This window comes from Mangifera indica, chromosome 15 (assembly GCF_011075055.1).
Source record: "Mangifera indica cultivar Alphonso chromosome 15, CATAS_Mindica_2.1, whole genome shotgun sequence".
Classification (NCBI taxonomy): Eukaryota; Viridiplantae; Streptophyta; class Magnoliopsida; order Sapindales; family Anacardiaceae; genus Mangifera; species Mangifera indica.
The window spans coordinates 2,010,213-2,036,376 of NC_058151.1; the positions used below are offsets into that span (position 1 = coordinate 2,010,213).

The following is a 26,164-nucleotide window of genomic DNA, read 5'->3' on the forward strand; positions in this document are numbered from 1 at the left end:
TATAATATTACTTTTTCACAAATCATTTTTTAGATTGGACACAACTAATTTATTATATTCTATACCCCTGAAAAACCAGAAAAAAAAAAAAAAAAAGTTACACCATCTGTCACTCTAAAACTAGAATCATATTTACCACCAGGCTTTGAACCTAATTATTCTGAAAACCATTTCCATGAAGTTACAAAAAGGTTTTATTCCATGTGGAATTCCCGTCAGTGAATAAATCAACAGTGTTGACACTGACCTGGACTTTCCCAAAGTAAATTCTTCGCTTGAGAATCATATCAGCATACTTTGGTTAAAAGTTGTCATTGTCATAATTATTTCTTCTATTAGAAACGTTACAAAAAAAATTTATAAAATTAATATAATATAGTAAATACATCATATAATATAATTAATATAATTAATATAAATTAATAAATATTAAAAAAATGTATATAAAAAAATTTAAAATTTTATGAATATTTGTGGTATTTTCTAATGGGTGAATGTGTTAATTATAATTTTTTTTATATATTATTTTTTTAAATGAGTATCATATAATACAATACAATATACAATAAAAAAAATTAGATTTTTTTATATATTATCTAACTATTATGCCCATTGTCACTTAGACAAGTTTAACTGATTGAGTTGGCCCCCTAATTACCAAAAAATAATAGTGTGATTTAGTTTTAAGTATATAATTAAATATATAAATAATGTATCATCATGATATTATCATATGTAATCTAATGTCTCATTGCCTATATAGATACTAAAAACCCAAATACATCTGGTTTTAGTGATAATCAAAACAATAAAATTATGTGTACTCATTTTGGGTATATATATATATATATATTTATATGTCTAAGACGAAGATAATTTATTCTTCGTCTCTGGCCAAAGAGGTAAGGGAAAGAGATCGAAATAGAGATAAGAGGAGAGGGAGGATGGTTGACGACTGGAGAAGAGAAATTGATGTTAGAAGAAAAGGAACAAATTATAGGGAGGTTTTTATTACTTTTCAAACTTTGAATTGAGGAAAAATATAAGTTTTTAAATATAAAGTAGAAAAATGTGGTGAAATTTTAATTTTTTTTATTAAATAATGGTTTTATCGCTAACTGTAACTAAAATTTTTAACAGAAATTTGGTTATGAATAGATGTTTAAATTTTTAAAAATTGAAAGATGAATGTTTAAGATTTTACTATACTTTGGATAGGAGTAAGTCTTTTGGCTTCACCAAAGTAATAAAATTATTTATATTTATTTTAAATACATAAATATATATTTATATATATTATCATATAATAAGTAATTTTATATTAAAAATAAAATAATATTTAATTATATAAAAATATATATAAAAGATTTATTTATATATACCTAAAATAAATATATAATATAATTTTAAAATTATATATATTATTTTTGTACGACTATATTTTGGTCTCGAATATCCGTGAGTATAAAAATCATACAAATGTGATTTGATTGAGAATGACACTTACAATGCACACTTCCTAAATCGGAACAAAGCATCATATTCAAATGGCCCACCACAGGAAGGACTTAGATGTCAGTACATTTCCTTCAAGGATAAATCCAGTAATTTCACCCCCACCCATATTCCAGCCAGTCTAAACTACCGTCTGATAAGAATAATTCTACGCTCTACCGCCGTCAACTTCACCAGTCCTTATATTAAATTACATAATTACCCTCGTAAAAATGTCCAACAATAGAATCTATAAAGCAAATGCAATTGCAAAGCCCACCCCAAACGGCAACGTCTCTATCGCCATCGTTATTTTATTTTCTACGCACATTCTGTCGTCTTCTCTACTCGTGAGAACTGATAGGCAGCTCAGTCTTACGAGAAGTAGAAGAAGAGTTAGAGGAGAGCGAGAGTGGATATTTTTCAGAGTAAACTTAGGGCAATGCCTTGTTCTTTCTTTACTTCTGCTGCTAGTGGTGATGGTAACGGTTCGCTTCGTGATTTTAAACTAAACGAGTCGACCTTTTTGGCTTCACTGATGCCGAAGAAAGAGATTGGCGCCGATCGCTTCATCGACTCTAACCCTAACTTTGATGGACGTGGCGTCGTTATCGCGATTTTCGGTATTGGAGTCACTTACTTGTTTGTTTAATTGAAAATAAATAGAAGAGAAGAGAAAGAGAAAAGAAGATTATGTTTTATGTTTAATAAATTAATTTGGTTTTGGTGTTTTTAGATTCTGGTGTTGACCCTGCCGCTGCTGGCTTGCAAGTGACATCCGATGGGAAGCCCAAAATCTTGGATGTCGTGGACTGGTACTATTGTTTGTTTAACTATCAATGAGATGATGTTTAACTTGTGACTTTTTTTTTTTTTTTGTGGTTGCGCTATTTTCATTTGCAGTACGGGCAGTGGAGATATTGATACGTCAACAGTGGTCAAGGCTGATTCCGATGGTTGTATTCGGGGGGCTTCTGGTTAGTATTATTGATTCATTTAAACATTCTATTGTACTTTGTTTTTGCTGTACATTTCCATTTTCTTTTTATTTTTGAAAATGATTCTACAGAGCATTGCATTTATATTTTATAGTGTAAAAAATTATGTGGTCTCGACATGATGGATGAAAATTTTCAATATAGGGGCAACTTTGGTCGTCAATTCTTCATGGAAAAACCCATCTGGTGAATGGCGTGTCGGTTATAAGATGGTATATGAGTTGTTTACGGACGAATTGATCTCTCGTTTAAAGGTAAGAAATAGTGTCATTTGTGTAATCTTTGAACTTGCGGTCTTGTTCTCAAGCTTTACCATGATTGGCCAACAAACTAACATTTTATTTTATATATATTTTTGATATTCTTGGCAGAAAGAAAGAAAGAAAAAGTGGGATGAGAAGAATCAGGTGACAATCGCTGAGGCTGTAAAGCATCTTGATCAATTCGATCAGGTTACTTCAATGCTGTAGATTACATTTGTTGTATTAGATATTGAAGGTTTTTGATATACTTCCATGCTGTAGATTATATTTGTTTACTTGTATTAGATATTGAAGGTTTTAGATACATCTATTCATCCTTTTGTGTTGTACTACCAAGCGTGATTCTTTTTGATAAATCTATTCACATGCAGAAATGCATCTGTGTTTTGTGTGAATGGTATTTTCACTTCTGTTGTTCCTTGGAACCAAAAAGTTTTGTTTGCTGTACTTAGAACTAATAGTACTGCCTGCCTTGATTTTATACAGTGTGGCTTTTTAGCTTGTGCTTTTATTCTTTTTGTTGCTTGCACATCACTTGAAGTAGTACCTCTTTCTACAGAAACACAAACAATTGGAGGATGGAAACTTGAAAAGGGTTCGTGAAGATCTCCAAAACAGGGTTGATATTCTAAAAAAGCAGGCTGATGTGGGTACCTTAGAATTCAGAATTACTTTTTCCCCTGAGTTGGTTTCTTGCTTTGAAAAGTGCTATCATATTTATATTGTAGAGCTATGATGACAAAGGGCCTGTAATAGATGCTGTAGTTTGGCATGATGGAGAAGTATGGAGGGTTGCACTTGACACACACAGTCTTGAGGATGAGCCAGATTGTGGAAGACTTGCTGACTTTGCACCTCTTACAAATTATAGGTATGCATGGTTTGTATTTAAAATATAATGCAACTGAAATTTCTTCTTTTAGACAATAGTACGATGATGTTGATTGGAGACTATATCTAGTATATTTATGCTAGATATGTTAATCTTCATGCAAAATTTATCCTTCTCACCATCTTACATCTTTTCCCACATCATCGTCAACCCTTATCCACCTCCATTTCATATTTTTGCTTGGTTCTTGTCCAGGCCTCAGTTTCACCCCCTTTTTAGTGCGTTGATTGTGTGATTAGATTGAATTGGGGTTTAGGTTGTTTTAGGTTGTTGAAGTTTTGTTTGAATTTGATTTTTGGACTGTTTATGGAGCTTGTTTGATTGTCTTGGGAATGATTGTTTCGAAGAAGCCTAGTCTGTTGTGGGTTTTTCCAAGTTGAATTTTTTTAGGTGTTTGTTGAAAGGCCTGTGTGAAGTTGTTGTTGTTGTTTGTGCATATGGTGTTTGAGGTTTTGCCTGTGTGATTTTTGTTGTGCTGCTGCTACCTTCTGATCTTGCCCATCTGCATGAATGAATTGCTTCCCAACATAACACTCACACCCGCACTTCCTCACCCGCACAACATTTACACTTGTCTGCAAACACTTAACCACCTGCCTACAAACTTTTACACCTGCCAAACACTTAACCTCTTGCATGCAAAAATTTATACATTCCAAACCTGTTTACAATCATTAAAACTTTTTAACCTCTATCTTGGGTTGATCGAATTTGAGTTTTCAATTCGAAAACTCAGTTTAACCTTGACCAAGTATCTTGCACTTTAGAGGGCAATACGCCAAAACTTGTTATCGCCAATGACTTTATTGATGAAAGTGCCGTTATTTGAATGCGGTGTATCGTTGGATATTTTCTGAGTTATTTGGTTTCATATAATGCTACAAAATGATTTACATGCAAGCATGCAAATCATATGTACTGGAGCATATGATGTCCTTTGATGGTTTTCTTGCATTCAAATTTAAGAATGAGGAGTGAGTTCATTCTGTGCTTAAATTTTTCTTGTTAAGGCCATTGTTTCGCAACAGTGGCTTGAACATACCTCTTTTAACAAAAATCGCATCTTGAAAGCGTTGGTTTGGGTTAGACTGCATGGAGTAGCCTTTTCCTTGTGGATTTTGAAAGGGTTAAGTGATACTATTTATTGCTTGTGTACGGCCTCGTGTAAAAATTTTTCTCATTAGAAGATTTCTTGGGTTTTTATCCATTTGCTTATAAACAAAGTTATGTAAGTACATTTATATATAAATGGATGAACAAGCTAATTGCAAATATGGATATAGGGGTGTGGCAAGAAATTTATATTGTGCTAGACTAAAAATTTTGTAATATTACTTCATACATTAATTGCTCAGCTTCTTCTCTTTATGCCCTTGAATAGGCACACTAATTTCACAAACATGTATTGTGCATATTGTTTCTTTCAATATCTAAGATCCACAAAACAGCTTAATTGTACAGTCCTGTAATATTGCTGCTTCTGTAGGCTTCCTTCCCCCAAAAGCAAGAAAACTCCCAATCTGAATAGATCAGCAAGTGAAGGGTGTTGTCAAGTAAAGTTAGATGCACTTCCTGGCAATAGGAATAGAAGAAAGATGATAATTAAAAACTTGTTGGTAAAGAGAACTCCATCATGAGAGATCCTCTAGGAGCTTTAAATTAATTACCCAGGAGTTACTGGGAATTCTGCAGTATAGAAAAAAATTTGTGCTATTATTGTCATATGAGGAAGCAATTTGCTCTGCCTAATTTTATAATATACAGATGGCAGGAGGGGTTATGTCTGTATCCCTACTTTAAATGTAGTGTGTCATTCATATTGCTAAGACTAGTATGGATATTAAATTGAGCAATTTGGTTTCTTGTTAGAGTTCTTTTCATTTTTATTATATAAATTTTTAATTTTTTTTATTGGTATCGTTTTGTATATGTTTGGGAGTTACTCATGGATATTATGCAAACAAACGTCTAACTATTTTCAGACCTACCCTTGCAGGATTGAACGGAAGTATGGCATGTTTAGCGAATTAGATGCCTGTACATTTGTTGTTAATGTTTATGATGAAGGAAACATCTTAAGTATTGTAACAGATAGTTCTCCTCATGGAACTCATGTTGCCGGTATAGCTTCAGCTTTCCACCCTGAGGTACTTCCATTTATGGTATTATATTCGTTTTACATTCTTTCAGAGTAAACCAGTACTGACATTTGTGGTTGATAGGAGCCTTTGTTGAATGGAGTTGCCCCTGGAGCACAGTTAATATCTTGTAAAATTGGAGACTCCCGCTTAGGCTCTATGGAGACAGGAACTGGCTTAACTCGTGCATTGATAGCTGCTGTGGGGGTGGGTACTTATTTATCTGAAAGTAAAATACATTTTGAAAATGATTTATCTCTGTTAGGGATTGTAGCCTTAGTATTGTTTTCGTATATTGGCTTTTCATGGTTAATTCTAAATGTATCTAAGCATATGTGTACATACAAACATTACAAATATAAATAGATGTATATTTAAAGTGAGGTGGAATGTATGATAGTGTGTTGTATTATGTATTGCAAATGAACTACGTAGACGATTTCTGCTGTGTGATATACAATGTCGAAGTGATACAATGTCTAAGGATGGTTGTTATGCAGATTTTAGATAGAAGATTGCTAATGTGTGATTCTTTATGTCTAAGTGATGGGTATTGTGCATTTTATGCAGCACAAATGTGATCTCATCAATATGAGTTATGGAGAGCCTACCCTACTGCCAGACTATGGTCGCTTTGTTGACCTTGTTAATGAAGTATCTCTTCAAAACCTTGCTTCTTATGGATAACTCTGTGTGTGTGTGTGTGTGTGTATCTGTTTTCACTTATTTTGTCTTTGATGCTCACATTTGATGTGGATGCCACCACTGCTTTTAATTTAGGCAGTAAATAAGCACCGTCTAGTATTTGTTAGTAGTGCTGGGAACACTGGGCCTGGATTGAACACTGTTGGTGCACCCGGTGGTACCTCTTCAAGCATTATTGGAGTCGGTGCTTACGTCTCTCCTGCAATGGCTGCTGCTGCTCATTCTGCTGTTGAACCTCCCAGTGAAGGGCTCGAGTACACTTGGTATGTCAATTTCAGTTGCTTTGACCTTGACTGTAATCAGGCACCTATAAGCCACTTTTCTGCTTTGCGTCTTTGTCTTTTACAAAATGTTCATATGGGAGGCAGGTCAAGTCGAGGACCAACAGCTGATGGTGATCTAGGTGTCTGCATAAGTGCTCCTGGTGGGGCTGTTGCTCCTGTCTCTATATGGACTCTTCAAAAACGCATGCTCATGAATGGAACATCAATGGCATCTCCATCTGCATGTGGGGGAATTGCATTGGTTATCAGTGCTATGAAGGTTTTTCTAATGCTTTCTTAGACTCTTTTCCTTCTCGTCCTATTGACATTCATTTTTTTTCTCTGTTAATCTTCTTGGGGTTTCTGTTGCTTAATGTTGTCTTGCAGGCTGAGGGCATTCCTGTGAGCCCATACATTGTAAGGAAAGCTATTGAGAATACATCTGCTCCTATAGGTGGTGTGGCAGAAGATAAACTATCTACGGGTCAAGGACTTTTGCAAGTTGACAAGTTAGACTCTAGGCCTTTGTTTATTTGCTATTCATGGTTGGAAGAAGTCTTGGATAGGGGTAGCATGTTACTTGTTATCCATTTACCATCCGATGGCATTTCACCACATATGCATTTACTTACTTTTTTGTCCACCTAATCGCACTAATGATTGGTGTTCCCACTGAAGATTCATTCATGATACAGAATAAATTGAGCTTTTGAATTTTTAAACTTATTTTTGACCAACCTTCACATCACAGGGCGTTTGAATATATTCAACAGTACCAGAATATTCCATGTGTTTCATATGAAATAGAGATCAATCTATCTGGAACCACGAGTAAGTTTATGTTCCTCACTCAGTCTCTCTGACAAACTGCACACATACACAATATTTCTGGGTTTTTACTACTATATGCCTAATAAAATTTCACGAGCGGGTTATATATTAACATTACAGTCTTTGTGCTGCTAGATGAAATTCTGGATATTAGGTTTTAATTTTCTGATTGGTTAATGACTTACTTATATGTCAATTTTTATTTGATATTAGATAGAAGATTTGCCCCGGTCAATTTTGGTAGCAGAGTTAGGAATATGGATTTGTAGGGGCCATAGTACAAAAAATAAGGAGACAAAGTTAATAAAAATATTTATAGGGCATGGCTCTACCCTTGGTCGAATCTTGTTTGTCCATAAAACTTTAGCCACTACATAAACATATAAATCATAGTTACCATCATTTGTTTCAATATTCAAGAGTTCTTGATGTTAGTTATCTGCTAAGTGAAGTCCATTAATATTTTATGTGGCATTTTAACTTTTACTGCAGCTCCTTCATATCGAGGGATCTACCTAAGAGAGGCTAGTGCTTGTCAGCAACCTACTGAGGTGGGATTACTCATAAATTTGTTTAACTTGATTCTATAACTCTGCTGGGCGAAGATTTGCTTGTCTCTTGAATATCTAAACTGAAGTGTGGTTTTCATGCTTCACTAATTGGATTGATTTGGGTTTTTTTTATGAATTTATTGTTAATTTAGTTATTGGGTCTTCTATGTTACTCATTCAACATTTCTAAGGAGTGAATGATTGAATTATTTGTAGTCCACCTTTTTCTAAAATATCCAATGGTAATAACCTTTGGAAATGCATTCAATTTCTACATCTTTGTTGTATTGCTTGTTTTTGTTTGGCCTTCAAGTTACTGTTTTCCTTTTCTCTTATAACTTCCTGCAGTTTTATGACGTATCATGTGAAAATTTATGAGCAAGGCACAATGAATTGTTATTAATTAGTATTTGTGTGCTGATTCTTGCAGTAATGTAGTCTTACACATCTTTCAAAATGAATTGATGGTTAATTCTTGAAAATTTCTGAGTAGGACTTATTAAATTATTATAGTAATTAGTTATCATTTTAAACGAATTTGAGGGGTTGCTTTAGTTCCACTTTTTAATTGTTTAAGAATTATTTGAGCTTGCATGCATTGTTCATACTGCAGAGTTTACTTCAATTTTACAAGATGGATCCATCTCCATCCTTTGCTATAAAAGACTGAACCATGTAGAAGAAATATCTGCTCATATCATTGACTGCATACCACTTTCAAAGCAGCTGAAATTATATCCTTAACAGTGGACAGTGCAAGTTGAGCCGAAGTTTCATGAAGATGCAAGTAATTTGGAAGAACGGGTTCCCTTTGAGGAGTGTATTGAGTTGCATTCTACTGAAAAGGAGGTTGTGAGGGCTCCTGATTACCTACTTCTCACTCATAATGGTCGTAGCTTCAAGTTAGTTTGCATTACTTCTCTGTACCTTTAGCATTTTCTATATTAACAGACATTGTTCAGATTGTATTTTTTATGTGAGTTTTGTCAATATGGATAAGGATAATATAAAAGTGGAAGTCCAGTTCTGTTATTTATTTGAGGATCAATTTGGTTGGGAAGTGCTTTTTGTTTTATCTAATTTTTTTCTGCATGAAAAACCGCTTGTTAGTTTTTATGATAACATTATTTCTTCATAATGATCTGGAAAAAGGTGGGATATCTATTTTAAATTGTTTTCTGATTGAGAAGCATTAATAGATGCATCCCCAGAGTTCAGATAGCAAGGAAAACATGCCACATACACATATACACACTGATACATATACTTTTGTGCTATTAGAGGCACTTGCTATATTTCACAAACTAAGTATATAGGCTTTTTGTGTTACTTTATTATTTTAGTATTTTACAAAATTTCAAAGATTTCTGCTGTAAGATTTATTGACTTTTATTTCTGTTCTTGATGCTGAGAATAGTTTGTTCTTTTTCCCTTTTTTCAGCATATTGGTGGATCCTACCAATCTCAAGTTTGGTCTACACTATTATGAAATATATGGAGTTGACTGCAAAGCACCAGGGCGCGGCCCTATTTTTAGAATTCCTATCATCATAACGAAGCCGATGGCTGTTTTGAGTCGGCCGCCACTTGTTTCATTTTCAAGGATGTCATTTATGCCAGGTTATTTTGTATTGGTTTTTAACAGTTTGAATTATGTAGATATTTGTATGTCAAAATCATTTCTCTCATAAAGCTTTTAAAATTGTTGCATCACATCAAAAGGGGTCATTTAAGAATAGACTTAAATGCTTTTTAGTGAGACGTGAAAAAAGTATTTTTTTCCCTAGAAATCTCTAAGGTTTTGGCCTTAAAGGATCGGATATGTAGTATTGAGAAACTTTTCTTCCTTGCTTTTGCTGGCAACAAGTTACAGAAATTTAGTTTTGAGAAGGTCTATTTATTAAGTTCACTCTAAGGCTCCTTTGAATCTACAGTCTAGTATTTGGAACTTATTTCTTCTTTGTCTGCCTTGAATGTACTGTTTGAACAGGTCACATCGAACGGAGATTTATCGAAGTTCCAGTTGGTGCAAGTTGGGTTGAGGCAACCATGCGAACTTCAGGGTTTGACACAACTAGACGCTTTTTTGTTGACACCATTCAGGTACACAACATGCAATGAAAATTTATATAAAGCCATTTGGATCTCATTTAAAATGCCTACTACTGCAATGTCCAGGTCTGTCCATTGCAAAGGCCTATTAAGTGGGAGAGCGTTTTGATGTTCTCTTCTGCAACTGCCAAAAGTTTTGCTTTTCCTGTTGTGGGTGGTCAGACAATGGAATTAGCAGTAGCTCAGTTTTGGTCAAGTGGAATGGGAAGTCACGAAACTACTATTGTAGATTTTGAGGTAACAATTTTATGTCAGAATTTCATGCATATATTCAGTTCTGAGCAAAATTAAAAAAAGATTATTAGGCTTTTCAGCAATTTTGTTGACTCAGAAGAAGTTCTTCTCGTTTTTATTGCAATTAATTTGATTCCAACTTTTTTGATAATTTTGTTATTGTTTGCTGTGGAAATGGTCTCGAGTTTATATATAAATGGGACTGGCTTCTACTTTTCTTCATTTGGATGACTTTTGGACTTTACGTCTCATTTGTTGTATTTTTATTATCTGCTTTGCTGCTCATTTCTCTCAGGCAGCTGGGGGAATTTTTATCACTTTTCTGTGAGACAAAATCTTTTTAAATTTTTTTTTTTGTGAGACAAAATCTTGACTCTATTGATTCTCTATTTTTATTTCATTATCTTGATTTTCAACATTCATAGGGTCATGATTTCTTACGTATATTACTCCCCTTGCCCTTTTCTATTATATGATTTTATTTTTGTCTCTTTAGATGACACATATTAACTGTGAAGGTACACGCAGCCAGTGTTCATGATAGTGAATTCTGGACAACTTAGTTTTGATGCTTCTTGTTTCAAAGAAGAATTTTGGGGAGCTAGGTCTGGGGGGACCGGGATGCTATTTTTTGAAAATTTAACAAAAATGAATGTTTTTGGTTTCTTCTCTCTGAAAAACTTTAGGCGTTGGTTTTATATAAAATTTTCAGATTGAGTTTCATGGGATTGATATACATAAAGAGGAAGTGCTACTTGATGGAAGTGAAGCACCAGTTAGAATTGATGCTGAAGCCCTATTAGCATCTGAAAAACTTGCTCCTGCTGCTGTTCTTAATAAGGTGAAGAAGGCATTTTCTGAAGATATATATGATGAAAGTCATATATGTTTTTATTTATATGCATCATTCTCTTTTTCTTACTTTTGCAGATAAGAGTTCCATATCAACCTGTTGAAAGCAAACTTAGGGTTCTTCCAACCGATCGTGACAAACTTCCCTCAGGCAAACAAATCTTAGCGCTGACATTAACGTGGGTTGTTTTGTTCCTTTTGCCTTTTTGGCTGCTTCATTTGGCTGTATTTCAGAGTACTAGACTGTTATCTTTTTTGGTTATGCAGTTATAAATTCAAACTGGAAGATGGGGCTGAAGTCAAACCTCAGATCCCATTGCTCAATGGTCGCATATATGACACTAAATTTGAGTCTCAATTTTATATGATTTCTGACACAAACAAGGTACTTTGACCTATTATCACTTCAGAAATTTAAAATGCTTGTCAGTAGTTGCTTGAGAAAAGCTGGGGGAACACTATGTCTTCTGAAGAATATACAGTTTCTGGATAGCGAATTCGTGTTTTTGATGAATAATTTGCACTAAACAAGAGTGGTCTAATAGCAGGAAGAACTCTGTAAACTTATTACAGTGCTGTGGCAATAGGTTAAACATATATTCTTGTATGCCTAAAAACATTTTAGTGAAAGCATACTTGCAGATCTATATCTAGTTATTCACATCTAATCTCCTTTTTCATGTCATTTTTTTTTCAGCGTGTATATGCAAAGGGTGATGTTTATCCAGATTCTTCAAAACTTCCAAAGGGTGAATACTGTTTACAGCTTTATCTGAGGTATTAGCCATTTCGTAGGCATGAAAAATTTATGCACATGCTACTTGTCATTTTGCTCATCCTCCTGTTGACTTTTTTTGTGACTTATTTTGCTGCCTAGATTGGTATATCAGATTCTAACCTAAACTGGCCCAGAAGATATTTGGTCTTCTAAAAGAAACTATGGAATACCAACTGATAAAGCGATTGTCCTTGTCTTCTAAAGAAATTCCTTATTATTAATTCATCATGCAACCCTCATTCACTCTCTTATTGAGGACCAATTTGTCCTTAAGAACCTGAATCTAGGTTTTCTCTTGGAATCTTATATGGAGACAGTAGACTATGTATTGCATTTATAAGGTTCTTAACTATTTAAAATTTCTGGTACTTCAACCCCTTGTTCCTTTCTCTCATGGCAATTATCATATTTCAGGCATGAAAATGTGCAATATCTGGAGAACATGAAGCAATTGGTGCTGTTCATTGAGAGAACTTTGGAGGAGAAGGTAGGAAATCATGTTTTTCTATGGTTCAATCTTTATGCAATTAGCAGTTACCTTTGGTATGTGATTGCAACCTGCCAAAATCAATCCAAACACTGCCAAAATTCTACACACAAGCCAGCGAGGGTTTACAAAATGAACTCTGTCCAGGTTTATATGTTTTCCAATCTCCAGTACAAGTCAATCCCAATAACAAGTAAACCAAACAAAGGAACAACAACAACAACAACAACAACAACAACAACATGATCATGATTATGATGATGATGATGATGATGATGATGATAATGATGATCATAATGATGGTAGGGTAAACCTTTGTGAGAATGTTGAGTTCTATAAGAGAAGGTGAATATGACATCCTTAGACAAATTCCACATCGACAAAGCACGAAAGAGATGTTGGGTTTGTATTTGCATTCAACATCGCTTAGAGATGTTAAAATAAAACTGATTAACTATTCTGTGAACTCCGTAAACCATCAAAACGCGTTTTGGGTTGTAAAACCCAAAATCAAAACCATAATACGTAATAGATTATGTACTGAAAGTAAATAATATCTTGACAGTGGATTGAACTATTGGATCAGAGATGTTACACTAATAGTATAGAAGAATTATCTTCTTTAATGAGTTATTCTACCTGTGTAAAGAATTGGTGTACTTTTCTTCTGTTGAGATATCAAACTTATGGTCTATTCTACTAGTTTAGTTTTAAGTTTACAGAAAATTGAATTAATTTCTGATTTGTGGAGGCTGTTTTTATTGTGTTGAATATTTATTATTATTATTATTATTATTTTTGTTTTAAGCACCTATTAAATGTTTCACTGCTTTATTTCTAATCCAGGATGTCATTCGATTGAACTTCTTCTCTCAACCAGATGGTCCAGTGATGGGAAATGGTTCTTTTAAAGCTTCCACTTTAGTACCAGGGTATATTTGACTGCTTATGATTCCTTCTATGTTTTAGTTTTGTCTCATAAGTATCCTAACTTGAAGCGTCTTTTGGTAGAAAAAAGCAAGCATTTTATTTGAGCCCACCAGCAAGGGACAAGCTTCCGAAGGTATTAAATTCTATGCCTCTTATTTTGGTTAAAAGAACTAAAGAATTTCCACTTATAAACATTATCACAGTATATTTATAATTACACTCACATGTTATTTGCAGAACTCTCCCCCAGGATCCATCTTGTTTGGAGTAATCTCCTATGGAAAGCTATCATTTGCTGGTCAGGAAGAAGAAAAAAACCCACAAAAGAACCCTGTCACATATGAAATTGCATATGTAGTGCCACCTAATAAGGTTTTAAAGTGTGCTGCCTTGTTTTTTTCCCTTTTGTACAAGATATAAATCATTATGAACACTGTTCTTATTTGCTACAAGGATTAACCTGCTGAACAGTGTTCTTATCTATTCCATTCTTTATACTGCAACACAGGTGGTTTATTAATTTTTGCTGCTGTACTTGTTTGACAGGTTGATGAGGAGAAAGGGAAAGGTTCTTCTACTTGCACTAAAACTGTGTCCGAGCTTTTACGAGAAGAGGTAATCAAGTCACCCTGAAATTTTAACTTTTCTTCAGCAGATGTGTGTGTGTGTTAGGTGTGTGTATGTAGCTTAGATATTTGGCACTTATTGTAGAAGTTGTCAACTTGTGTATGATATCATCTGTCTTTGCTGTCAAATAAAATGTAAGTAATTTTTAAAATATTTAAAATTTGATATGGACGGTAAATTTGTATTTGAAAAAATATAAAATAGTCTGGAAAGTGGATCGCATAAATGTTTACTGGAAAATTATAATTTTTGATATGTGACAATGTCTAATGATACAATTTGGTATGTTTCAATATGTTTTATTTAAATATGGCAAACTTCTCTTTTCACTTAAGGTGTAATATGATGTTAAATGTTTTCCAGGTTTTTTACTTTGTGGTTTTACCTTTGTTGGTCATTGAATTTGCTGTGTAATCTAATTTGTTCTGAGGTTTCAAGTTTTTATGTAAAAAACTTTCCAATAGATTTTGTGTCCCCCGGCAAATGCAAATATTTGGTTTCATGTTTAGGTGAATGATGAATGTACATTTTGTAATGGTGTTAAATTCTGAGAACGTGTATGAGGTGTTAGCTTCTTCTCCTATTATGGTCATGGAGTAAACGCATTAATGAGAGCCTTTAAATGGATTTCTTTACAGCTTATATTGATAGGTTGGGTAATTGTTGATTTAAAAAATTCAGCTTTTGTCTTTCTTATGTTCTTCGGGAAATCAGAAATTAATGATGTCCCTGCATGTTAGTTCGGTGAATTCTTGTTAGTTGTGTTATACTAACATAAAACATGACACTTTAGGTTTGCATTTGGAGACTTTCTCTTGAAGTCTGCTCACTTCTCTATGGTCGTGCTATTTGCATTATTAGTTAACATCATGTTTCTAGCTGTTGGACACTGAGGTTTTCAAGTTATTATCATCCAAGTTTTCCACTGCTACTCTATGCTGGTTTTGCATGTCAAACAGGTCCGAGATGCAAAGATAAAAGTGTTGGGAAGTCTTAAACAAGACACTGATGAAGAGTGTTCAGAATGGAAAAAGTTATCTGCTTCTCTCAAGGTTAGAACCATTTATGATTTATTATGAAATGGGAAGCACTTATGATATGATTTAAGTTTATTGTTTATGCTATATGCGACGTTGAGGAAATGCATTGTTGTACTGTTTGATTATTTCTTAAAATGTAACAGTTTTCATTCTAAATAATCAATTGGCTTAATGAATATTTCAATTTGTTATTAGTTTAAATGCTATTTTTGGACCCTTTTCTATTCCATTAATTGGTGTTTTCCGTAAAGCAAGTGTTGGTGTCTGGATCTGTGTGACCAAGTTCATTAATGAAATTGTCACGTACACTATGATGCTTGTTAGAATTTATAAACTTGCTTTATTTTGGTTGATTTGACACAGGTTCAGGATGAATTTTCTGCTACCATCTCTTTTCACTTCAGGATATTGGAACATCTTTTTCTGCTTTTTGAACAACTTATTTTGGGCAATTAATAGTATTCTGGTCCAAACTGTCAATTAATATCTCTACCTTTGTCTTTGTAGTCTGAATATCCCAAATACACTCCACTGCTTGCCAAGATCTTGGAAGGTCTGCTTTCTAGAAGTAATGTTGGGGACAAAATCTGTCACAAGGAAGAGGTAAGTCTTATGACAAACATATGTTCAGCTCAAAGTACTGTGTAGTATTGATTTATGACAAGTAAAGAGATTTATGCATTATTTGACAGAATATCAGTTTCTTTAATTTGAATTTGAGTAATAGACACATTCTAACCTGTCTCGGAACACGCCATGTTTCTTGTAAAACGAATCATTTCCTATTTCTCTGTCAATGTATTGATTTTAAATGGATGATGGGTATGTAAGCATTATCATCGACACACTTATGAAATGGCCCTTTTCAGGTTATAAATGCAGCAAATGAGGTAATTGACAGTGTTGACCAATATGAGCTAGTGAAATTTTTTTCACAGAAAAGTGATCCGGAGGATGAGGAAGCAGAGGTGTGGATCCATGTCGCTTTTTTTATTTTTAAACATTGACAACTGTGCTCTTGGCTTTATGTTCCATCATAATTCATACTATTGAAACGCATTGTTCTCATAGTTTGATCTGGTGGCCAGGCTACATGTTCATCTTTTTAGAATTTATATTACTTCATTGCTCAAATTATGATAGCATTGCTTGTATTCAATCATTTATTTGAGTGATGGCAAATTAATTAACACCATTGATGCTTTTTGATTATAGAAAATCAAGAAAAAAATGGAGACAACACGTGATCAGTTAGCAGAGGCACTTTACCAGAAAGGATTTGCATTGGCTGAGATTGAGTCATTGAAGGTACTTCTGATCGTCTCCGTTGCCTGTTTTCAAAAATTTTGCCAAAACATTTTCGTAAACAAGGAAATTCAGGAGTTATTACTGTTTCTCTGAAAGTTTCTGCTCGATTAAACTGTATTATTGTAGTAAAAAACTTGTTTGTCAAGAAACTCAAAATGATTTTTATCTAGGCTTTGCTAGCATGTTATTTCCAAAACTTCCCCAACCTTCTCTCCCTGCATATACAAAATTTCGGGAGCAATCGACATTCTCTTCCATCTTTATGGGTGGTGTTATCACTTTATTCCAACTTGTGTTTCTGTCATTTAGATACTTAAGTCTTAAATTGTTGGATTGGAAGGGGCTGTAGGCACATCATGTCGAACACTTCCCCTGGTTTCCCTCCCCAACCATCTACAGCCATGTTTCAGGAGAGATCCATTGGAAATAGAGTTAACTTGCCTCATTTACTTCCTTGAAGTTCTGCGTCACACACTTAATTTTTTGAATCATTTAAACTTGAGAGTTTTAAAATTGATTTTTTTTTTTTAAAAAAGGAGAAATAAACACCAATTTATTGAGTTGTGCCTTGTATTCATTTTCCTTCTCTGTTTTTAGGTAACGTACGAGCACAATTCCTTTGTTAACCTGTGTGGCGCTGATCATATTTTTTTTATCATCATATCAGGGTGACAAAGCTTCAGCTGCAGATGCAAATAAGGGCACAAAAGATGTGGACAAGACTGGTGATCAGCCAGATTTGTTCGAAAATAACTTCAAAGAACTGAAGAAATGGGTTGATGTGAGGTCTTCCAAATATGGCAACCTCTTAGTGCTACGTGAAAGACGGCTTGGAAGGCTCGGAACAGCACTAAAGGTAGTTTTCTTGACATATTTGTCTAGTTTAATGGTGACAATTGTCATAGAATTCCAATTTGTTTAGGCAGACATAAGTAGCCTATTGAGAAAGTTAAGATTGGACTTAAATCAAGTGTTTTCGAGCTTAAAAATAAGTTCGATTCAAATGAGTTTAACTCAAGTGAACTTGAGTTCGAGCCCATAGTTGTCAAAGGCAAAACGCGTCAAAAAGGCAACACGTAGTCTTATTGCTTAAGCGAAAAAAGCAAAGTGAAGGCATCACTTTTTTAACAAATGATGATAAAAAAATTTCATTAATTTTTATTTTATTTCTATTAAATTCAAATTATTTGCTACTATATTAACAATAAAAAATTAATCGACAACTGTATCAACAATCTTAGATCTGACAACAATTAGTTATCATGTCTAGACTTCTCTAACGACCATTTATAAAAGATTAGTGAACTCATCCGATAACTTTAAATATCTGTAGCAACCTTTTCGGGAATCTTAGAACTCGCTGACAACCTCTTAACAACCTTTAGAGCTTGCTGACAACCTCTTAACACCCTTAGATCTCATTGTTGACCTTTAGATGACCTTAGAACTTGTTAGTGATCTTTTTGACAACCTTGAACTTCATTGAAGACCTTAACAATTGTCAATAACCCTCATATCAGAGTGAAAATTGCATAAAACTTGCCTAAAAACCTGAAACTATGCCAAAAACTGTCTAGAATTTATCGATAATCCTATAATCTAGTTGTGGATAACCTAGGCGATAATAAAGCGAGCTTTTTTGGTGCCTAAAGCTTTTCCCAATGCACTGAAAAAGCGCTAAAAACAATTGTCTTTGAACCACTGGTCGCCTTGAGCATACTCAAGGCAATGTGGCCATCACCTTGAGTAAAGCATTGTTGAACCATCCCTGAGACGTGCCTTTAACAGCTATGAGTTTGAGAGTTAAATATTTTCGAGTTTGAGCTTAGTTTTAAGGGTGTTTAACTCGCTGAACTCCCAAACCAAAAAAATTTTAATATGAATAGACTAAAACGACGTTGTTTTAATCAATATGCATCAAAACGATGTCGTTTTATTATTTTTTGTTCGGTTATAATACCGAGGGGAGCTCTCGGTTTGAATCTAGCCTCAGAGAAAGTAAAAGATGGGTGGGGTTGAAGTTGAAGTTGTTGTTAGGCTTTTATATTGGGCGTGGTTGTGCATTTTGTTTCATTAGTCTGCACTGCAGGCATATTATTAAACCATCTTCTGGCACAGGTATTGAGTGAGATGATTCAAGATGATGCAGAGCCTGCCAAGAAGAAGCTCTATGAACTGAAAATTTCACTGCTAGATGAGATGGGGTGGAGCCACATGGTGGCATATGAGAGGCTGTGGATGCATGTTCGTTTCCCACCTAGCCTGCCTCTTTTTTAGCAGCATCCCCTTCAGTTGCAGTTCCAGGTTCCTTCATTTTAAGCACAGTTTCCATATAAGGATGATTCATTCTAAGTTGCTTCAAACATTTTGCATATTGCTGTGAAACTTTGAACTAAGGGGGATCAATTCTTGGGAAGTATATAATAATAGATTATAATATTGTTAAACTCTATTAGTTTAAATAAATCTTACTTAGTTTGCTATATATATATATATATATATATATATATATATATATATATACACACACACACACTAATGATATTGTTTGCTATATATATATATATATATATATATATATATATATATATATATATATATATATATATATATATATATATGACTTTATGTATACTTCCCAATGTATATACAATGTATATGACTTTATGTATATATTATCATACAATTGGGTATTATTTTATCTTTAATTTAAAATTATTTAATCACAATGGTGACATATTATTATTTGTATATAAAATTATACTCGTTGTTTGCGCAATTGATCATGGGTGATAAATTGGTAATTTTCTTAAACATTGGGCCCGGGCCTTTCGCTAGACTTGGTTCAGGCTTAGCTTAGGGAGCTAAGGGGTTTTCGCCCAAATCTAATTATATTTGACCGTATACAATCAATATTTCATCTCCTAAGTAAATAATGGAATAATAATAAATTCCATTGTTGATTCATCATCAGTAAACATGAAGTGGAGATCTTCTGAGATGATAAATTATTGAAAACTCCATCAGATCTTCTTGCACATGGAGAAAGGAGATATAAAAGGAAATGGCACACTCAACTCAACCAAACCATTAACCAATTTTTGTGTTTTTTCAATTTTCTTGGAAGTTGTTTACATATTTACCATAGGCCAAATGACTTATTTCCATCCAAGGTTTAGTGAAAACCCAAAGTAATTTGTTAACTTTCAAAAATCTAAATACTTATCTATCTATTAGTTTTAGCTGTTACGGTTAAGGATAAAATTGTTATTTAGAATATTTATTTAAACAAAATTTTTTTTTTCCCCTTTAGTTTAAAAAACTAACCGTTTTTCTCATAACTTAATGTTAAAAAAATTAATATTTATAGATTAGTCTAAAGACATCACATAGATGTGGCCAATGTTCGTGCTATGTTGTCTGATTGATCTATGCATTCACTAACTCATAAGTCGTCACAGATCTGTGTAATTTTGACATAGATCTTTGTAAAAAAAAATTGACCATTTTGGTTAAATTTTTGGTGGTTTTCACATTGGAAAACCATTAGGGAGGGAGAGAGATGCCACCAGGAAGAATGATCCTCTAAAAGATGGAATGAAGTTTTTAGGATGTAAGTGTAATGTTTCAAAGTTTGAGACAAGCAACTGTTCATTCTTGAATATAAAACCCTAAAATCCACATATGGTGAGGTGAAAGATTAATTTTTTTTTAAAATTAAGTTTGGGAGAAATAGTTAATTTTTAAAATTAAAGGAAAAAAATAACTTTTTTTTGCTTAAATAAAAATTCTAAACGAAGATTTTACCTTTAACTGTAACAACCAAAACTAATAGATGGATGGGTATTTGAGTTTCCAAAAGTTAACAGGAGTCACTTGAATTTTTACTAAACCTTGGGTGGGAATAAGTCTTTTTGCCTACACCATAAAAACACATATTTGAACGGTAAAAACACGGGAATAATATTTGACCAAATATTCATTCATGACTTTAGAAATTTGAATTAATGATCAAATTTGTTCACGGAGCTGAAACTATTGACCAAACTCTAAGATGAATTAGTAACATTTGCTCAGGTGCAACTCGTTGAAGAAGACTCTTCTTCAAGCATGTAGCATCAGAATTCCACGTTTCGAAGTTTCAATTCTCATGCAAATACTTATTATTGTATCCCTAATTCCCATTCTAAATTAATTATTATTATTTTTTCTAATTAAAATCGGTTTGATTTCAATTCAACTGCAAAGCCAAACATTGATTCAATTCTGTCGTCAAAGTTACGATAATCAATTCAGTTGATTGGACTTGACTTTGCTCATAGTTAGTAGACAATTACCAGCCGAATGACTGTTTCCAACCAGGGGTTGTTTAAGTTTGAACAAGGCCAAAAGTCTTATTCCCACCCCAGTTTTAGTTCAAAGCTAAATACCCACTAATGGGGTTTCAAACATCTAAATATCCACCTAAATTAGATGATAGGTGGATGTTTTAAGTTTTTGAAACCTCATGAATGAGTATTTGGGAGTAAACTAAAACTTGGGTGGGAAAAAATCTTTTGGCCTTTAAACAATCGAATTTCTCATTACTCTTTCATAAATGTTAATGAATTCTATTACCTGAAAAAATTAAAATTTTATTTTAATATTGTCTCTTCCTTTACTTCTTCCACTCATTTATTTTTAATACTATCAATTTTTCTCTTTCTTTTCTTCTCTCAATTATTTTTCATTATTGCTCTCGCTCATTTATGTTCAAATCTTTGATTGTTGGGAGATTTTTCTAAGAAATTAAATAATGGAAGAATGGCCGTAAAAATGGTGCTTGAAGAATGAATGATAGACGATAATGAAGATGATAGAAGGAGAAGGATAACGGGTGGCATTGTTGAAAAAGATAACTAGAAGATAGGTGATAATAAAGATGATGGAAGGAGAAGGATGACAAGTGGTTATTGTTAACGAAAATAACTGGAGAACAATGAAGGTTGACAATTTATGGTGAAAATGATAAGAGAATAAAGAGGATGACTAACAGTGTTGTTATTGGTTAAGTGACAAGATGAGAAATAGAAGGTTATCGGTTGGTGGTAAAGATGACAAGAGGAGAAAGAGGATATATGGTTGATATTGATGTTATTGGTTAAGATAAAGAAAGGAGAGATAAAATGGTTATCGATTGGTGGTGAAAATAACATGAGAAAAATGAATAAATAAATAAGATAAAATATTTTTAGATAAAATAATAAACTATAATTACATTACAACAAATTTAATAAAAGTGACAAAAAATTTTTGTTTCATAAAATAAAAAATTGTTTTTAAAAGTAAATAACATCCTTAAAAGTTAACAATTCATCTTTAAAAATCAAATATTTCGTCTCTAAATTAAATATTTATTGTAATATTATAATTGTTACAGAATGAATGATAAATTAAATACTGTTAGGGGATAAATTAATTAAATAAATTTATATTTTTTTATAAAAATATTTTTCATATTTTTAATAAAATTAAGTATTAAACGATGAAAATATTTTTGTCATTATATTAATAAATGATAAAATAATAATTATTACTAAAACCAAATGGAATAAACTTATAGAAGTAAATAACGGGTGAAAACTTGCATTTTTCCAACTTAAAAGGTATAAAATCATTGGACCAAACATTGGGTGGGACATAGTCATTTGACCTTAATTACAAAATTAAGTGAAATCAAATTAGTTTTGACATGAAACATGCTTGTGGAACAATTTTTTTTCTTCCAATTTTTGGGGAATAATAAGTCGACATTGACTTTGATTTCTTACGTGGTAACGATAAAATTTAATTCAACATCTACATGCTGTCGTTTTAATTTGGTCAATTACTTAGGTGATAGTGTTTTATTTATTATAAACTTTGAATAATTTAAATGTCATCCAATAAAACAAAATAAAATAATAAGTTCCAAGCCACGCCAATCATAATGAGTTATAGTTTTCAACCTTTATTTTTGACTATCTATAGGCAAACAATCGAGTTTTGAAGTTAGAATGATTTAAAGGGTGATATACATATATTTAGGGTTAGATTTGAATCGAATTTATTTGAGTTTGAATTCGAGCTTGACTCAAATAAATCTGAAATAAACTAAGCTTAAATAAGCTCAAACACAAGCTTAAAAGTTCAACATTTTCGAATATAAGTTTTAGAGTGTTTAGCTCGTCAAGCACGTGAGTTAAAATTTTTGATATAAAACGATGTTGTTTTAGCTAATATATATTAAAACAACATCTTTTTAATAATGAACTAGTTAAAAACTCGATTCAAGTTTGAACTCAAGCTCGACTTTTTTGAAATGAGTTGAGCTCGAGTTTATTTGAAACGAGCTCGACGAATCCGAGCTTGAGCTCAATTCCATGCAAATCGAGTCAAGCTCAAGCTCATACGAGCTTGAGCTTTATTCGACTCAAATTCAGCTTTACATATATTAATAAAAATATGTATATCTACTTTGAATATATAAATAGATATACACTTTATGTGTGTTATAATGTGATTAATTACTTTTAAATTAAAGATAAAATAATATTCAATCATATGATGACACACATGATGTATATATATTTATGTATCCAAAATAAGTACGCGTAATATTACTTTTTCTCTCTCTCTATATATATAGAGAGAGAGAGATTTCTTTAGTTTTACGCTTTATTTATGTAACTAGACAATAATTATATTTATATAACTTGTTAACTTTAACAACAGATAAGTAGATATTTAAATTTTTAAAAGTTAACAAGTGAGAGTTTAACAATAGTGGGACTAAGTCTTTCGGCTTTTATTTATTTATAATTTATATTTATATTATTGTCAGTAATTATGTGATTAGAGAAAATGTCTATAATATTAGAGTTACCATGTAGTTGTTATTACAATAAAACTATACGTACATATTTTGAATTTATAAATAATATTTTATTATATAATTATATGATTTTGAATTAAAAATAAAATAACACTAAATCATATGATGATACATTATCTGTATATTTAAATTGTATACCAGAAGTGTATGTGTAGCAATGCTCTTGTTATTATGTGAATTTATAACTACACATAGTTTTAAATGTTGTGCATTTATAATGAGTTTGAATTTGTGTATTAATAATAAAATATTATCGTATTATTTTTAATTTAAAAATACTAAATCATATAATAATATATTCTCGTTGGTATCTCAATTAGTTTTTGCACATATTTTCTTTTTTAAATTTAAAATATTTGATAATTTTTCGAAATTTAAGATTATTTTCTTTTTAATGCTCTACAAATTATTAATGGGTCATTTTGACATTATATTTGTCAAAGTTAGTCAACGTTCCGTTTTAATAGCTGCATGTAAATATAGTCAATAGAGGAGGTAACTGTGTATTTCCAGAACCTTAGGGGTCCAAAAAAACAAAAGAGGAATAAGAATCCTTACTAACACAATTATTTAACCTAATTATTATGTCAGCATCAAGCTCTAATCATAGTAAAGTAATTACCAATGTTTTTAAACTTCGACCGGTGGGTGAATTGATTATCTCACTGATTTGTAATTTAATTGGTTTAATTAAATAATCAACTGATTTAACATATTACTAAATTATTAGGTACTTTTAAATAATATTAAATATTTACTATATTTATATATATATAAATATAAAACATAATTTTAAATATATTAATTAAATAATTAATATTTTATTATATAAATAAAGAGAAAAATCAATTAAAAATTTATTATTAGTTCAATTAAGATTTTATAAATTGTAATTTTTTAAGTTTTAATAAGACAAAAATTGTGTAATATTTTATGTAAATTCGGTTTTATTGGTTCTAAATAGTTTTTCTAATTCAACGGGTTTATCAAATTTGATCAAATTTCAAATAAGTTAATATTTATATATAAATCCACCAGATTATAAATTGGTTCATGATTTAATTAATTAAACTAATTGATCTAACCTGATTTAAAAAATATTGATAATTACTATTCCCATATTTATGGGAATATGGGAAAATATTATAATGCTGATGGATTTTACTCATATCTCAAATGTATTCTAAGTTATTTTGCAAGTATAATTTAATTAAAATAAACATTTGAAGTCATTTTTCTCCCAAAAAGAACTTTAAATATAAGAGTAATTGATAATGTATAAGCGATGTGATTCATCTATAAATTCTTTGAATAGAGCTTTACTCTCACACTCATACCTGAGCTTGGGTTTGTAATGTCAAAACTTGTGGAGTTCGAGTTTGAGCCCTAAGTGAACTCTATCGAGTTAAACTCAAGTCCAATATTATTAAATTCGATTCAGTTTGAAAACACCTCTAGTATAAACCTCAAATAAGTATTTTTTTTTAAATTTAATGACAATTATATATATAAAAATATATATATTATATATAATTTAGGTATATAGATAATGTGTTATCATATAATATAATATTTAATTATATAATGATATATGTCTATTTAAATATATATCTAAACTCATTCTCTCTCTCTCTCTCTCTCTCTATATATATATATATATATATATATATATATAAACTCCCAACTGACACACACACATATGCTACAAGGAAAATTTAGTCTTACAATTACAAGAACATGTCAGTCGAATGTTCAGAAAACATGTTTAAATTCAAAAAATAAAAATAAATTAGAGATGCTTATAAATAAATAGCTGGGTAAAATTTTGCGGCCAGGGGGTTTCACTTCACAGTCACGTGATAAATGTTTCGCCCTAACTTTCTGGAGAACAATGCCGTCCAAACACGTAGACGTAGGAAGAAAATGCGGCTTTTGCGTGTGCAGCAAGCAAGAGCGTAAGGTTAGTGCAGCTGGACACACCTACGGTACCTCACCGTCTCTCGCACCCAAATTAAGGCAGTCCCTAGAAATTTGTTGATTTGATTTAACCGTCCATTTTTCAATTTGTACGAAACCGAACCATCTTATCAAAATGTCACAATTTTCACAACTCTGCAGTTTGACATTTCCCCTGTTTTCACATATTATTGTGCTCCCATGCCAGAAACAGATACAAAATGTGCATTTAAATTAATACATGGATTATTTCAAATGTCTCCTTATTTTTATTCATAATGAAATAATACCCATATATATCACGTGCTCAACTGTTGTTTTTGAGACCCTTTTAATAGTTAATAGGGCCAAACTAGGCCAGGTAGGGTTGAATTTAAATTGTGCTAGTTTGAGTTCAAGTTTGAAATTAATTCGATAAGCTTGAAACTAGTTGGCTTTAACCGAGCTCGATCGAACTCAAACTTAAGCTCGAGTTTAAGTTACTCGTCAGATTTTTTAATTAAAATTTTTAATACAAAATGATATCATTTTAATCAATATATATTAAAACGACGTCATTTTAATAACAAAAAATGAATCGAATTGAATTTAAACCGAATTCAAGTTTGACTTTCATAAGTTCAACTAGCTTGAGGTCGAATTCAAGCGTAATTATATGTGAACTGAGTCAAGTTCAAGCTCGATTCGGTTCGACTTAAACCTAACCCTAAGGCCAGGCCACAACAGAGACATTGCAGCTGCTGTTGACTTAATTAAAAGATAATTAAAATTAATCCAAGTGATTAAGATTGG

The 26,164-nt window shown here is 32.1% G+C and overlaps 1 protein-coding gene across 2 annotated transcripts; it reads left to right on the top strand.

The window, feature by feature from the left end:
* Nucleotides 1-1,774: 1,774 nt before the first annotated feature.
* Nucleotides 1,775-18,986, top strand: LOC123197787 (tripeptidyl-peptidase 2-like). Of its 2 annotated transcripts, XM_044612178.1 has the most exons (34): nt 1,775-2,117; nt 2,231-2,309; nt 2,398-2,471; nt 2,637-2,746; nt 2,864-2,944; nt 3,315-3,401; nt 3,484-3,626; nt 5,644-5,794; nt 5,870-5,992; nt 6,356-6,439; nt 6,566-6,753; nt 6,859-7,033; nt 7,141-7,262; nt 7,505-7,584; nt 8,077-8,135; nt 8,883-9,037; nt 9,577-9,755; nt 10,126-10,238; nt 10,314-10,484; nt 11,194-11,322; nt 11,412-11,512; nt 11,601-11,718; nt 12,031-12,110; nt 12,526-12,598; nt 13,445-13,530; nt 13,610-13,661; nt 13,766-13,900; nt 14,075-14,143; nt 15,115-15,207; nt 15,703-15,798; nt 16,065-16,163; nt 16,411-16,503; nt 17,171-17,359; nt 18,622-18,986. In XM_044612178.1, exons 1-34 carry the CDS (start codon nt 1,937-1,939, stop codon nt 18,778-18,780), a joined length of 3,927 nt encoding a protein of 1,308 aa, XP_044468113.1. In that variant the 5' UTR covers nt 1,775-1,936; the 3' UTR covers nt 18,781-18,986. The 2 variants fall into 2 exon arrangements, with proteins under 2 accessions (XP_044468113.1, XP_044468114.1); XM_044612179.1 differs by lacking the exons at nt 1,775-2,117; nt 2,231-2,309; nt 2,398-2,471; ... (1 more) ...; nt 2,864-2,944; nt 3,315-3,401 and having other exon boundaries at nt 3,495-3,626; nt 5,630-5,794.
* The last annotated feature ends 7,178 nt before the right edge of the window (nt 18,987-26,164 follow it).

Coding starts and splice junctions, on each gene's coding strand:
- LOC123197787 (XM_044612178.1), top strand. CDS start 1,937: ATGCCTTGTTCTTTCTTTACTTCTGCTGCTAGTGGTGATGGTAACGGT. Junction 8,136..8,882: donor CTTGTCAGCAACCTACTGAG/GTGGGATTACTC, acceptor TATCCTTAACAG/TGGACAGTGCAAGTTGAGCC. Junction 13,531..13,609: donor GCTTCCACTTTAGTACCAGG/GTATATTTGACT, acceptor GTCTTTTGGTAG/AAAAAAGCAAGCATTTTATT.